General features: G+C 44.8%; 1 protein-coding gene across 2 annotated transcripts in view; it reads left to right on the forward strand.

Annotated features, from left to right (window-relative positions):
* esr1 (estrogen receptor 1) overlaps positions 1–10324 on the forward strand; it is a 154861-nt gene extending 144537 nt beyond the window's left edge. For both annotated transcript variants that reach the window (XM_078405557.1, XM_078405558.1), the window contains exons 7-8: positions 6832–7015; positions 9446–10324. In XM_078405557.1, the coding sequence (XP_078261683.1) occupies positions 6832–7015; positions 9446–9665 (404 nt within the window). In that variant the 3' untranslated portion in view covers positions 9666–10324. The remainder of the gene's footprint in view (positions 1–6831; positions 7016–9445) is intronic.
* The last annotated feature ends 5567 nt before the right edge of the window (positions 10325–15891 follow it).

Below are 15891 nucleotides of genomic sequence, written 5' to 3' on the forward strand. Positions count from 1 at the left end.
AAAACTATACATGATTACAATCGAGCCGTCCACAGTGTGCAGACACATAATAAAGAGAATAACGTTTAGTGCAAGGTAAAGTCCGATTAAAGATAATCTAAGTGTAAGAAAATAACTGCAGATGCTGGTACAAATCGAAGGTATTTATTTCACAAAATGCTGGAGTAACTCAGCAGGTCAGGCAGCATCTCAGGAAAGAAGGAATGGGTGATGTTTCGGGTTGAGAAACTGCCTGACCTGCTGAGTTACTCCAGCATTTTGTGAAAGATAATCTAAGGGTCTCCAATGACCTCCACTTTCGGAGGTTTCAGAGGTCAGTGGGACGAGATGATACGCAGAATCAACCAATTTGAATTTCCCTGCCTTTCACTTGGTGGATTAACAGCAGAAAATCTGGGAAAGTGGCATAAAGAAGAAGAATGTAAAATGTATTTTGATTAATCAACTTACCCAGAGGCACAGACACCAGGACATTGGAGAGGAGGAAAAATCTTTTTTACAATTTTTGAAAATATATCAAATTGACTTCTATGTAGATCAATAACCCATGTGTGAATGAATTAAAGTCAATTTGAAGGAGAAATAATGAGTTTTATCGCGGGGAAATTGGAAAGCTAATAAGCTAATAAATTGTAAATCAAAATCATTGGATTGCAATTCAAGCAAATTACTCTTCAGACATGAACTGAATGGGCCCATGGAGTTGATGAAAGGTTGCTACCCAGTCCAAGATTCATATTAGATTTATAACATTTCATGGAACTGAATCCCCTAGCGAGATTTTAATGGATTAAGTCTCCCAGACAGCTGGTTCTCCAAATCCTCAGTGAAATAACCTAGTTTGTTAAAAACATTTTACAATAGCTTAAACTTAACGGACAATACTAAAGATGGCCAGGTTTCCTTGCCCGGATTAATACACTGCACAAGGTGTTATCTCATGGCATTGAGACCGATGGCATATAACATTGACTAGCTAATAGAAAACCTTTGACATTTATATAATGTTCAGGTTTTCCAGCCTGTAACCAGTGCATACCAAAGACCAGTGCTGGCCTCAACTATTTACAGACTACAATCACCCGGGTCTTCCACCGGAATAGAGCAACTCTTGTCTGGTATCCCAGGACAGAGAGTGACCTGGGACAGAGTGACCCAGGTCCCCTGGACCGGATCAGAGTGACCCGGGTCTCCTGGACTGGATCAGTGACTCGGGTCTCCCAGACAGGATCAGTGACCCAGGTCTCCCGGACTGGATCAGAGTGACCCGGGTCTCCTGGACTGGGACAGAGGGGCAGAGACTGGATCAGAGTGACCCGGGTCTCCCTGACTGGATCAGTGACTCAGGTCTCCTGGACTGGGACAGAGGGGCAGAGACTGGATCAGTGACCCAAGTCTCCCGGACTGGATCAGAGTGACCCGGGTCTCCTGGACTGGATCAGAGTGACCTGAGTCTCCCGGACTGGATCAGTGACCCAGGTCTCCCGGACTGGATTAGAATGACCCAGGTCTCCCGGACTGGATCAGAGTGACCCAGGTCTCCCGGACTGGATCAGTGACCCGGGTCTCCCGGACTGGATTAGAATGACCCAGGTCTCCCGGACTGGATCAGAGTGACCCAGGTCTCCCGGACTGGATCAGTGACCCAGGTTTCCCGGACTGGATCAGTGACCCAGGTTTCCCGGACTGAATCAGTGACCCAGGTCTCTCGGACTGGATCAGTGACCCGGGTCTCCCAGACTGGATCAGTGACCCAGGTCTCCCAGACTGGATCAGAGTGACCCAGGTCTCCCGGACTGGATCAGTGACCCGGGTCTCCCAGACACGAACGTGGTGACCTGGGATCATGCAGGCCGGGGTGGGGTGACCCGGGTCTTCCATAACACAGGTGGTCTTCCCCAGAGTACAACATCCATGATGTTCTCCTTGCTCAATGATAACTGCATCTGATTCGAGTGCTCTTTGCTTATTGTACATTCTAGGGGGAGTTTGACAGGCTTGTGGACCACATGAAATCCATGGGACTTTGGGCGAGAGCAAGAAAGTGGCAAAGCCAAGATTGGATCAGCTATGATCTCATGTTTTGGCAGCACAGGCTCTTGAGGCTATTGGCCTATCTCAACTCCTGTTTCTTATTATTTGGATTACTGCAGTATGGTTAGTGCATAGTCATTTTTTGCATAGTCTGATGCCATTTGGCCCATCGTGACTGTGCTGGCTCTTTGAGAAAGTCACATTTATAGTCAATGACTCCTTTTCTTGCTCCGTAATCCTATAAGTTCCTCAACTTCAAATACCTTTTCAACTTCCTTCTAAAATCATTGTGGAGTCTGCTTCTGTCACCTTTTTCTGGTAAAAATCCAGATCCCAACAATGTCGAGTGGACTTTTTTTTGTTCCTTTCTAAATTGTGATGTTAAATTGGTGATTCATTTGCTTTTTTTCTCTCTATTAAAACCTCACATAAGATTGAAAAGCTCCTATGAAGTTATCTATTAACCAGTTCTATTGCAAGGGGAATAGCCCTAACTTTTCCAGATCCCTTCAAACTAAAAGCCCTCATTGTTGGTCACATATATCCCCATCAAACCTCATTATCCCTTCCAAGGATTATTTTTACCTTCGTTGAAGTATGGTTCCCTGAATTATGCACAGGTCTTCAGCTGAAACATAACCAGCAATTTATAGTAGGAGAGGCAAGGGACATTAAGTGCTGGAATCCTGCACAGAACACAAAGTGCCAGAGTAACTCAGCAGGTCAGGCAGCATCTCCGAAGGACATGGACAGGCAACGTTTCAGATCGGGACCCCCTACTCAAACTCAAGGACTCTTGAGGAGGGATCCCGACCCGAAATGTCATCTGTCCATGTTCTCCAGAGATGTTACCTAACCCGCAGTTAGTTTAATTTAGTGTGTGGTCTTTTTTTAATATTCCAAGCTGGTTTTAACCTTTGTGGTAGTTTTTAACCACGTCCATATTCCTTGCCACTTTTGATAATAATTGCTTTAAATGCCTGGCTACCAAGGTTTCCCTACTCATCTAAACTTTGCAAACCCCTTCTGGCTCTAGTATATTGTCCTTCTCCATCTGTCTTCTCAAGAGGCATAATTCCATTTTATCTTGCTCTTCTCTGCTGTGCTTCTGGTATCTTCGTCATGTCCTACTCGTCCTGCGAAGGTTGACCGTTGTTCTCATTGCCGCCTACTATGCTTTTAAGCTTCCCATCATCCGCAAAATTTATTGCATCGCTCCTTGGGTTGTTTACAAAAAGGTAATTGAAGCTAAAATTGATATTTGGAAACAGCCCAGCAAAGCACTTCAAAAAACGCCATCAGCACCAGCATTATTTGTTCTCAGCACAGAGCCTGTTCGGTATCGTTGCCATTAATTCCAGTCTATTACTTTCTTGCAAGCCTCTGTGTGGCTGCTTGTCGAATGGCTTCAGCAAGTCCACTTATACAACGTCCACTACACCTCCCTTATTAATGTTCTCTGTTCGAGTTAGATTATTCTGACCTGATTCACCTTTCTCAAGTCCATGTTGTTTCTCCTTGATTGCTTAAATGCCTTTTCTCAGAGGAAGTTCAGCTTGTTCCTTATAAATGTCCCTAGTTACTTGATGCCCGGCTGACTAAACTGTAAACATTTTTCCCCTCTTCCCTTTCTTAAATAATGAACGTTAACAGTTTAGTTTGGTTTAGTTTAGAGATACAGCGTAGAAACAAGCCCTTTGACCCACTGAGTCTGTGCCAACCAGCGATTCCCATCACACTAGCAGTATCTTACATATCAGGGACGATTTATAATTTTGCAGAAGCCAATTAACCCACAAACCAGCATGTCCTTGGAGTGTGGGAGGAAACCAGAGCGAGCGGGGAAAACCCACACGGTCATGGGGAGAACGTACAAACTCTATTCAGAAGCACCCGTAGTCAGGATTGAACACGGATCTCTGGCGCAGTAAGGCAGCAACTCTATTGCTGCGCCACCGTGCCTCCGCAATTATCCAGTCTCCTGCCATCAATGAGCCCAATGAAGATGGGGCGGCACAGTGGTGCAGCTGGTAGAGCTGCTGTCTCAGTGTCAGAGAGCTAGGTTCACTCCTAGTCTCGGGTGTGGTCTGGAGTTTGCGTGTTGTCCCTGTGTCCGTGCGGGGTTCCTCTGGGTAATCTGGTCTATTCCCAGATCCCAAACATATCCGGGGCTGTCGATTAATTGGTAAATTGCCCCTGAACCGTATGGAGTGAATGCGAAAGTGGGATAACATGGAACTAGCGTCAATGGGTAATCGATGAATGGCATGGACTTGGTGGGCCAAAGGGTCTGTTTCCATGCTGTATCTTTCAATCAATTCATTCAAAATAACATGGTGACCACTGTCATTACATTCCTACGGTAACCAAGAGCCCATTCCAACTGCAATAAAACAGAAAATGGTGGAAATAGTTGATAGGTCAAGTTGCATCTGTGATTAAAATTATTCTCTACACAAATACTGGCTGACAAGCTTTGTATTTCCAGCATATTTTGTTTTCATTTTGAATTTCCAACATCTGGTTGTTATTTTTTGCTCTTCAGTTATATCTGTACCCAGGTGACATGCCAACTTTTATTGTTGCTAATCTTTTCCATGTGTCTTTTTAAATTAATATCCTGCCCATAATTCCCTTCTCCTTGAAGCTTCGTATCATCAATTTATTTTGTGAAAAGAGAAACGAAGAAATTATTTGTAATTGTATGAATTATTATCTTTCCCTTTTTTGTCGATGTTTGGGCTTGTTTGGAGCTGTAAGGCAGCAACTCTGCCGCTCGGCTACAGTGCCGCCCCTGTAAACAATTAGTGTTTTAACCTGATATCATTGAAATTGTCTCTTCCTCACTTGACCACATTTATCTTCGATATTTTCTGGTTTCTTTCCAAATTTGGTTTGGAGTAATTATATTTGATCACCATTGGCAGATTAATATAAAATAATGCAAAGATCCTACCATTAAACAATGCACTTTCTGTTCATTTCCCTGATGCAACAGTGCCTTCTGTCCCATTAGTCAATGCATATATTGACCCAGAAACTGCTCTAGTTCATGTATCAGAAATCAATATAATTACATACTGGCCTATAAAAAAAGCTATTCAACCAAATCTCTCATAGCTTTGAAGGTTAAGGTACATTAAACATTTTTGAGTGTTATGATCATTCTATTTCTCCTCTAGTTGCAGACTCTTCTTGTGAAGTGTACAGAGATATTCTCAGCTCCTGTCTGATAATTGTTGTCTTGTTTCCCTAATTTGATTTTACAATTAATTCTCCTTCACAACTAGTCTATCTTTGTTGCAATCTTTGCCAACTAATTTGGTCATTATCTCCTCCCTACTTTTCAAAAGAAATTGGTCAAAACAGCATCTGCCAAGTGATTTAATGCACATAGCTATTTTTCCATTGTCATGCAAAATTGATTGCCTTGCTCTGCCTCCCCACTCCCATCCCCACCCCAGTGATATTTACTAACTAGATACCTAGCAGGTGGTGTGAGTCACCTTCGTTCCCCTGAAACAATTCCCTCCGTCGTCTCACGTCGTGATATTCCCCATGCAGTCTTTCATTTAGAATGACTTCCCAGGGCAACCATGCTTTAATAACATAATGCTGGTATGGGGTTCTCGTGCGATGATCCTTTACTTCAAACAATTGGACCCGAATGCACATATCACTAAAAATGCTTGTCCTTCCACCAAAGTCCCTTCCCACATTCCTCCTTCCCCAATGTACTAAAGTCCTTCCTTTAGTCATAGGATCTCCCAGATGACCCCATACTCAACTTCCTGCAATTCCCCCACACTGCCTTTGCGAATGAGGCAGATTCTTGTTCCAGAGATGCACAGCTGGTGGTGTCTATGACTGAAACAGTTCTTGTGACCCACTGCAGCATCTGGTCTAGCACACCCACTAGATACACTAGACTTTCTAGGCAGCTTGGCTTTGATTGAGGAGATGAGCTGTGCTCCAAGACTGATCTGTTGGTCTGTCCATTTTCCGCTCCATGACTGATCCATTAGTCAGTCCATCTCCTGGTCCGGTTACTCTGGCCTTGCAGCCACGGCATCAGCTGCCAGCACCAAAGACTGAAGAATTCCATCCTAATACACTTCTGCCCCCCTGTCACTGTCACTTTGGCTCCTAATATCCAATTGAGTCCAGGAATGTTGTTGGGGCATTGTACTACATTGAAGATGCTACGTAAATACAAGTTGTTTAGTTTAGAGATAAAGCATGGAAACGAGTCCTTCGGCCTACCGAGTCACCGAGTCAGTGTCAGGGGTGATGGGGAGAAGGCAGGGGAATGGAGTTTATAGGGAAAGATAGATTAGCCATGATTGAATGGCGGAGTATACTTGATGGGCTGAATGGCCTAATTCTGCTCGTCTCGCTTATGAACCTTTGAGTCCCTGCTGACTATCGATCACCCGTTCACACTTGTTCTACGTTTTCCCACTTTCTCACCCAGTCCCTGCAGATTCAGAGCAATCTACAGAGGCCAATCAATTTACAAGTGTCTGCACGTCTTTGAGACGTGGGAGGAAACCGGAGCACCCAGAGGAAACCCATGCAGTCACAAACTCCACACAGACAGCACCTGAGGTCAGGATCAAACCCGGGTCTCTGGCGCCGTGAGGCAGCAGCTCCACCAACTGCTCCACTTGTACCGCCCTGCATTGCTGCACAAGCTGTGTTCATGTGTTTTGTTCGTGCAGCAGAAAAATGTAGCCTCCAGGCTCTTTTGTGTCCCCACCGTGCGTTTACTAATTGGTTTTGTGTGCTTCTCTGCAGGCGTGTTCCCCTTCCTCTCCAGCACCATGGAGGCTCTGAACAATGGTGAGCAGGTTCAGATCATCTTGGACAAAATCACTGATGCTTTGGTTCACTTTATCACCCGGGCCGGGCTCTCCCTGCAGCAGCAGTCTCGGCGGCTAGCACAGCTCCTCCTCCTCCTCTCCCACATCAGGCACATGAGGTGAGCAGCACTTCTCTCCCACTTCACATCCCGAGCCAGCTGGCAGTGCCTGCTGCCAGTTAGTAATGACGGGCTGTCTTAAGTTACAGTACGGATCGGGAGCCACTGGGAAAGGTGCATGATATTGGAACTGAGAGCTTACAGCTGTCAGCTCGGCCAGCTACTGGGGGCCCTCGCCAAAGCAACGGCTGACGGATGACCTTGTAAATCTTTAAAAAAAAATAATGGATTTAATAGGGCGGACACAGGAGTAGTGTAAATGGGTGCTTGCTGGTTGGTGTGGACTCTGCGTCTCTCTCTGTATGGGTGGCAGGGTGGTGCAGCTAGTAGAGCTGCTGCCTCACAGCTCCAGAGGCCTTGGTTCCATCCCACCTTTTTCCCCAGGGTGGAAAAGTCAAATACCAGACAGAATAGCTTTAATTTGAAAGAGATAAAGCTTAAAGGAGATGTACGGGGAAGGTTTTTTTTACCCAGAGGTTCGTGAGTGTCAGGGATGGTGGTGGAGGCAGATGTAATAGTGGCATGTAAGAGACTTTTGAAGTGGCATATTGATTTGCAAGGAAATGAGCAATATGGATTATGAGCGGGCAGATAAGGGTTGGTCTTGGCATCATGTTTGGCACAGGCATTTCCTGTGCTGTACTGTTCTACGTTCTATGTCTTCCATTGCATTTAACTCTCTTTGTCATCAACTGCAGAGATTTGTTTCCCACTGAGTTATTGGAGCCTGATTACACTCACTCCTAGTTTAATTCCACAGTTCAATTTAAAGTAAACTTTACTGTTATCTCAATATGGACAACTTTATTTCAAGGAAACATTTTGCAATTAAAACATGATTTATTTTGAACAATTCTGCATAACTCAAGGTGAAATATAGACCTGATGATCTTATAACTTAGACATAGAAACATAGAAAATAGGTGCAGGGGTAGGCCATTCGGCCCTTCGAACCTGCACCGCCATTCAATACGATCATGGCTGATCATCCAACTCAGTATCCCCTTTTGACTTCTCCCCTTTTACCAATTCTTTGCTGTTAAAATATTTGTAACTTACTTTCGGTTGAAAGATCAGCCCTCCTTAGAGTTCCCGATCTATGTAAGTAAATTTCTTCTGGTGACCAGCAATGTAGTTGATCAATACGAGGGCAGCCTCCAATATACTAGCGCCACAGCGGCTGGTCTGTAAAAATCATGCAGCGTTTTAGGTGAACTTGAAGAGAATTGGCAACAAGTTAAACAGTGATCGAAATACCAAACATACGTAGCTGCAGATGCTGGAAATCTGAAACAGAAACAGAAACAGAAAATGCTAAAGATGATCAGCGGATCAAGCCACATCTGTGGAGAGGAAAACCGAGGTGACCAACGTCTCAGGTTGGTCACCTTTCATCAGAACTAGGTCAAGCTGGAAATTAAAGACGTTTAAAGCACAGTTTAAGAATAAGGGGTAGGCCATTTAGAACGGAGATGAGGAAAAACTTTTTCAGTCAGTGAGTTGTAAATCTGTGGAATTCTCTGCCGCAGAAGGCAGTGGAGGCCAATTCTCTGGATGCTTTCAAGAGAGAGCTAAATAGAGCTCTTAACGATAGTGGAGTCAGGGGGTATGGGGAGAAGGCAGGAACGGGATACTGATTGTGAATGGTCAGCCATGATCATATTGAATGGCGGTGCTGGCTCGAAGGGCCGAATGGCCTCCTCCTGCACCTATTGTCTATTGTCTATTGTCTAAAGCTGCAGTTAAAGCGATGAATGGTGAGGTTAAAGGGAATGTCTGTGATGGGAAGACCAACAGGGTCTGAATGACACCAGTACCGGTGGTGCTGACTGGGAGAGTGGTGAAAAGCTTGTCAATCACCGCTGGTCTGACTGGAGGAAGTGCAAATGGGTTCATATCATTCATCTTGTTTCAACCACTTGTCTACACAGCTTTAAAAACTTTGATTTTTAACCCCCCTAATTCTGATGAAAGGTTGACCTGAATCGTTAACTCTGTTTATCTTTCCATAGACGACCCCTGACCATTAGACTTTAGAGATACAGAGTCTTTCTGCCCACTGGGCCCACGCTGACCAGCGACCACCCCATACACTAACACTACCCGACACACTAGGGACAATTTTACAACTTACCCAAAGCCAATTAACCTGTGAACCTGCACGTCTTTGGAGTGTGGGAAGGAACCGGAGCACCCGGTGGAAACCCACATGGTCACAGGGAGAACGTACCAACTCTATGTAGACAGCACCCGTAGTCAGGATCGAACCCGGGTCTCTGGCGTTGTAAGGCTGCAGCTCTACCGCTGCCCCTACCTGCTGAGTCATTCCAGCATTTTCTATTTTTGTTTGGGATACTCAGGGGGGATATGTAGCGTGTATTGTGGCCGAACGCTGAACTGATTTTCTGCACAATGTGCTTTGATCACCAGTAACAAGGGAATGGAGCACCTGTACAATATGAAGTGTAAAAACGTGGTGCCGCTCTACGACTTGCTGCTGGAGATGCTCGACGCCCACCGAATGCACACGCCAATGGAGAAGGCACAGCCTGGGGGAGCTGGCTCAAGTCCACTGAATAGAGGGACCGCCTCGTCCTCTTCTTCAATGTCGCTAAAGAAGACTGACGTAACTTTTGAAACATCCAGATAGGTAACTGATCCATGGTGCACAGTATTAACAGAAACCTCCAACAAAAAAAAAACTACCTATGATCACATGCCAATGAAGCAAATGTCTCTGCAGCAAAATTATATAGCTTCAGCTTCATCGAAATAACTCCATCCAACTCTATACCATTGAGAAAAAATGCCCTACCGACTGAGAGTTGGGGTGTGTTAATGATGCAGGAACAGGATGTTATTTTCCTGCAGTTCTGTAAATGTTTTCTAGTATTTCTGAAAAGTTTGGCACGATTCCGAATGTTCCTGCCATCAGTGCAAGTGACGCTCACCAGAACCATAAGACAAACAGCAGGAGGATTCACGATGCGTTGCCTTTCAACGAGTACTGCAGAATGAGAAGAGTTGGACACTTAACAGTTCACCTCAGAATCCTGGGGTCAAGTCCTCTGCGAGCTGGTCTGCGATTTCATTTTACTCATTGCGGGACGTGAGGAATTGCAGGCAATTAGCTGTGATGGTGCGTCACCGTACTTGAACCACTGCAGACCACACGGGACGGGATTTCCCACAGCACTGTTGAGTAGGGAATTCCTCGGGTTTTTCTTGGCAACCAGAGGTCCTGGGTTTGGAACATGCTGTCAAAGAAACCATGGGCGGTTGTTGCAGTGCATTTTCTAGGTGGTATAAACTGCAGTCATGGACGGTGGGGGTGGGGGGTCTGGACATTTTGGGTGGTGGGTGAATTGGTACCTACTGGACGCTGTCAAGCTTCGTGAGTGTCAACGGAGCTGCTATTATCCAGACAAAAGGAGAGTATTCCATCATATTCCTCACTGGTACCTTGCAGACGATGGGAGACCCAGGTTTGGACCTGTTTTTGGAGTCTCTTCAGGTCCCGCTTCGCCCTAGAATGATGATGGAGTAGTCAGCAATGGTGATGCCTTTCAATGTCAGGTGGAGGTAGTTAGATTCTCTCGTCTTGGGGATGTTCACTGTTGTCACTTGACCTTCCCAAACAAATGAATTGCAAGCCTGTGCTGTCTCCACTGCTCTGTATAAATCCGATTGCCCCACTCCAGCATTTTGTGTACCTGGAGATGCTGCCTGACCCGCTGAGTTACTCCAGCGTTTTGTGTCTACCTTCGATTTGAACCAGCATCTGCAGTTATTTTCCTGCATATTTTGCCGCTCCACTGCAAATTCTCCTTAAGGTATGTCTACTTTGAAGAAGTTCTCCTCCTCTCTTCGACGAGTTTCCAACTACATCCTATCTTTGTCCCGTCCCCTCCCCTGACATCAGTCTGAAGAAGGGTCTCGACCCGAAACGTCACCCATTCCTTCTCTCCTGAGATGCTGCCCGACCCGCTGAGTTACTCCAGCATTTTGGGGGTCTACTTCCGATTTGAACCAGCATCTGCAGTTATTTTCCAACACAATTGCCCCACATGCTTTACTAGTTCTATATCTGTCCTAAACTACACCCATCATGTCACTATCACTGAAAGGAAGCATGCAGGTACAGCAGGCAGTGAAGGAAGCCAATGGAATGTTGGCCTTCATAACAAGGGGAGGTGAGTATAGGAGCAAAGAGGTCCTTCTGCAGTTGTACAGGGCCCTAGTGAGACCGCACCTGGAGTACTGTGTGCAGTTTTGGCCTCCAAATTTGAGGAAGCATATTCTTGCTATTGAGGGCGTGCAGCGTAGGTTCACTAGGTTAATTCCCAGAATGGCGGGACTGTCATATGTTGAAAGACTGGAGCGACTAGGCTTGTATACACTGGAATTTAGAAGGATGAGAGGAGATCTTATCGAAACATATAAGATTATTAAGGGGTTGGACACGTTAGAGGGAGGAAACATGTTCACAATGTTGGGCGAGTCCAGAACCAGGGGCCACAGTTTAAGAATAAGGGGTAGGCCATTTACAACTGAGATGAGGAAAAACTTTTTCAGTCAGAGAGTTGTAAATCTGTGGAATTCTCTGCCTCAGAAGGCAGTGGAGGCCAATTCTCTGAATGCATTCAAGAGAGAGCTAGATAGAGCTCTTAAGGATAGCGGAGTCAGGGGGTATGGGGAGAAGGCAGGAACGGGGTACTGATTGAGAATGATCAGCCATGATCACATTGAATGGCGGGCTGGCTCGAAGGGCCGAATGGCCTCCTCCTGCACCTATTGTCTATCAACTACCATCCTGCTCTCTACCAACAGCTCATAATGAACCAAAGTGATCAGTGATATAATTCACTATCCCTCTCTAGCAGTCCCAACTTAAACATCCTCTCTGCACACCTGTATTGTTCCTATATTATTTCGGCTGCCCTGCCTGCTCCCCGTTGTCCTGTCTCAGTTTTAAACATCCCATTGCCCACCCTCTCGACATTAAATGTATCTGCAGCATTTCTTATTCCTTATTCAACACATAAATTTCAACCAGGGCTCCCGCACTTTCCCCTCTAGTTTCCCCACACTGTCCTCGGACATATCTGATCCGGCCCTGCAGATTTGTCTATTGGAAAAGTGCAGAGCCCTGATTGAAATTTCCGAGTCGTCTTTAATGTACAGGAGAGGTGCCGGTAGACTGGAGGGTGGCAGATGTTGTGCCTCTATTCAAGAAGGGCTGCAGGGAAAATGCTGGGAACTATAGGCCGGTGAGCTTAACATCTGTAATTGGAAAGTTGCTAGAGAATATTCTGAGGGATAGGATATACAGGCATCTGGATGGACAAGGGCTTTAGATAAATTTGGAAGAAATTTGGGGCGGCACAGTGGCGCAGCGGTAGAGTTGCTGTCTTACAGCGCAAGAGACCCGGGTTCGATCCTGATTGCGGGTGCTGTCTGTACAGAGTTTGTACGTTCTCCCCGTGATCACGTGAGGTTTTCCCGGGTGCTCCATTTTCCTCCCACATTCCGAAGATGTGCAGGTTTGTCAGTTAATTGGGTTCTGTAAATTATCCCCAGGATAAAAATAGCATTGGTTGGCATGGACTTGGTGGGCCGAAGGGCCTGCTTGCATTGCTGGGTCTCTAAAAATTAAACTACAAAAATAATCCCTCCAATGCCAGTGATATTGTGGGTGAATCCCTGCATTTCCAGTTCCACTTTCGTGAGCACATCCCCAAATTAAGTCTCATTCCTGTAGACAGGACTGCCCTGGGAGGTGGATGGGAGCTGCTTGATGATCCAGCAGGGAAACAGGCCCTTTGGACCAGTGAGTCCATACTTCCACCAATTTACATGAATCCCATGTTATTCTCCCGGCAATCCCAACTATTGCCCCATTGCACCTAACACTGGAGCAATTGCCCAGTTAATCTAGTGGAGAACAACAACAAGGTCATAGTTGTCACTTGGGTAGCTTGAAGGAGAAAAAAATGGAAATATCACACTAGCGTGCAGAAATGCCATTCCACCAGTCATCAAAACGCAAGGAATGAAAAAAATTCTTAAGCATGGACGACTGCTAACTCACCAGTAGCCTCTGTCCTAATCTAGAGCTTTGTAAATTTACCTGGGTGTCCTTTCTCTGGGTGATGTTTCCATGTAATGCTTACTGCAATCATTCTCAATCTCCCTCTCACCATAGTGAGGACAACAAATCTGATTTTTAAAAATGTAGACTTAAACCGCCAGACAGGTTTATTTACAAATTAAACACACAGATATGACAGGAGAGAAACAAAGCACCATAAATATCAGATTATCACTAAATTTGAAGAGTAGTAGGAAAATAACTGCAGATGCTGGTACAAATCGAAGGTATTGCAAAATGCTGGAGTAACTCAGCGGGTCAGGCAGCATCTCTGGAGAGAAGGAATGGGTGACGTTTCTGGTCGGGACCCTTCTTCAGACTGATGTCGGGGGGACGACGACAAAGAAAGGATGTAGTTGGAGACAGGAAGACAGTGGGAGAACTGGGAATGGGAAGAGAGGGACAGAGGAGCTATCTAAAGTTTGAGAGGTCAATGTTCATACCGCTGGGGTTTAAGCTGCCCAAGCAAAATATGCTATTCCTCCAATTTGCAGTGGGCCTCACTATGGCACTGGAGGAGGCCCATGACAGAAAGGTCAGACTGGGAGTGGGAGTTGAAGTGCTGAGCCACCGGGAGATCAGGTTGGTTAAGGTGGACTGAGCGAAGGTGTTGGGCGCAACGATCGCCGAGCCTGCAGTTGGTTCCGCCGATGTAGAGAAGTTGACATCTGGAACAGCAGATACAATAGATGAGGTTGGAGGAGGTGCAGGTGAACCTCTGCCTCAAAACTAAATTTGAAGATCTCATTTTGAAAGTATGTTTTCATTGTCATCTAATGTGGCAGCTGAACCTAATGTAGCTGAACCTACATTGTCATCTAATGTGGCAGCTGAACCTACAGTTCAGCTGAACCTACATTGTCATCTAATGTGGCTGCTGAACCTACAGTGGGACATCTGTTGGCTCCGTAGATGGTGTACAAATATCGGAATGCAAACATTGCGTTGCAACATAACCACCTGTAATGCCATGATTTTTTTCTCTTATGCGGGATGTTCCATTGCTCACCAACTACCGGGCCTGTGACAATGGGATCTGATTGGTTTGCAAAGGAAAATGCCTGATTATATACTCATTGGTTACAGTTTCAAAACTGCAAGTGATCGAAACTTGTTCCCCATGAGTCACATGAGTCAGTGCTGTATCACAGTGAAGCTCTCCTGACTGAGAGATTAGTATGGCACTATTACTCTGCGGCTTATCTGTACAGACAAGATGAATATATTTCTATGGTTTGTTGGAGTTTATACACTTTGTGAGTAGAGCAATTTTTAAAGCAATTACAAGCTTCTCTGAGTGACCTACTTTGTACGTCTTTGAAAATAGTTTGCAAATCTTTTGACCTTTTCAGAAAAAAAATGAACAAGGCCACTCACTCATTGGGTTTTTGTACCATCATTTATGCAAGGATTGCAATGTATATATCACTTTATATCTTTATTACATAATCTGAATCATCAGTGTATAAGTATTATTGATAAGACAAAAAAAAGGCATACATTGATAATTCTTTAGGGGAAATCGCTTAAAGTATCCCTTGCTGAATTTGCTAGTGGTCTAAAATTTATTCTTTGTTGCTGTTTAAAGTAGAATTCATAGCAATGAATTACTGATTGAAAATGAGCTATATGAAACTTACTCCAAATCTCCCAGATCATAACGTGTATTTGGCCAATTTAAAAAAACAAGTGAATTGCTCCCCACAATGGCTGGTTTTAATAAGCAGACTACAGGAATCAAACATAAGTTTGCATAGTGAGTGAGTTTCAACGATTCCAAGTGCCATCAAACTCTAGCGGGCCAGCAAATTTTGAAGACAAAAGGGTCTACATTGAAACTCAACGAAAACTGAACGAAAGTGCACCGTACTTGCATTGAATTCCTGAATTCTGTGGATTCTGTTCTTACTACATCACCCAGAGCAGTTCTGATTAATGGAGGAAGATGAATTACTTTTCTTTTTTAACATCGATCGGGCTGTGACAGTGATCATATGCAAGTCAAATGCCTGTTGATGATTCTTTCCCTGCATTCTCTCCTTCATTTCAGAATTGTGGCACGTCCATGCCTTGTATAGGAAACTGATGAAGTGCAAAAATGTTAATATGCATTGTTTTTTTTTAGCTTTGTATTGCCTTTATCTTGCTTGTGATATGCAATATCACTTGTGTCCATCTGTCAGAGGGTGAATGTGAAAAGAGTGGATTTTTGGGGTGGTCTATTGTAATAATTGAGTGATTCGCTCCACTGAAGTCCCGTCACACATTCCGTTGGGTACAGCACAAACCCAAAGTGTTTCAAACAACGAAAAAGGTGTATTTAAAAAAAAATTGCAGTTCTGTTTGATCGGAAAATAAAAATGAAGAACTTGCAGGCCGAGTATAAAACAGAAGTCACTGCTACTGACCCATGAATGACTAGTTCATGCCTCCATCAGAGAGCTTGCAGTGAATCTGTAAATTAGAATGTACAAATCATTTCCGCGAGAATGAAAACCATTCACAAAATTTGATTACAAGCCTGCGGTTTGTCTGTGCAGAGGACGTCACCAAATCGATCAGGTTAGTTTTCCCTCACTGCTGGCAACACTGCTCACCAAGACATGTTCCGGACCCACTGAACTTGGAACCACTGTTAGCAGTATTGATGTGGGAGGGGGGGGTGTGTATAACCAGTGTTGCAGTGCTAATGTTTTAGGTGCTGGAGCTGTCACTGGTGCCAGAG

Source organism: Rhinoraja longicauda, chromosome 9 (assembly GCF_053455715.1).
Source record: "Rhinoraja longicauda isolate Sanriku21f chromosome 9, sRhiLon1.1, whole genome shotgun sequence".
In the NCBI taxonomy this organism is placed as follows: Eukaryota; Metazoa; Chordata; class Chondrichthyes; order Rajiformes; family Arhynchobatidae; genus Rhinoraja; species Rhinoraja longicauda.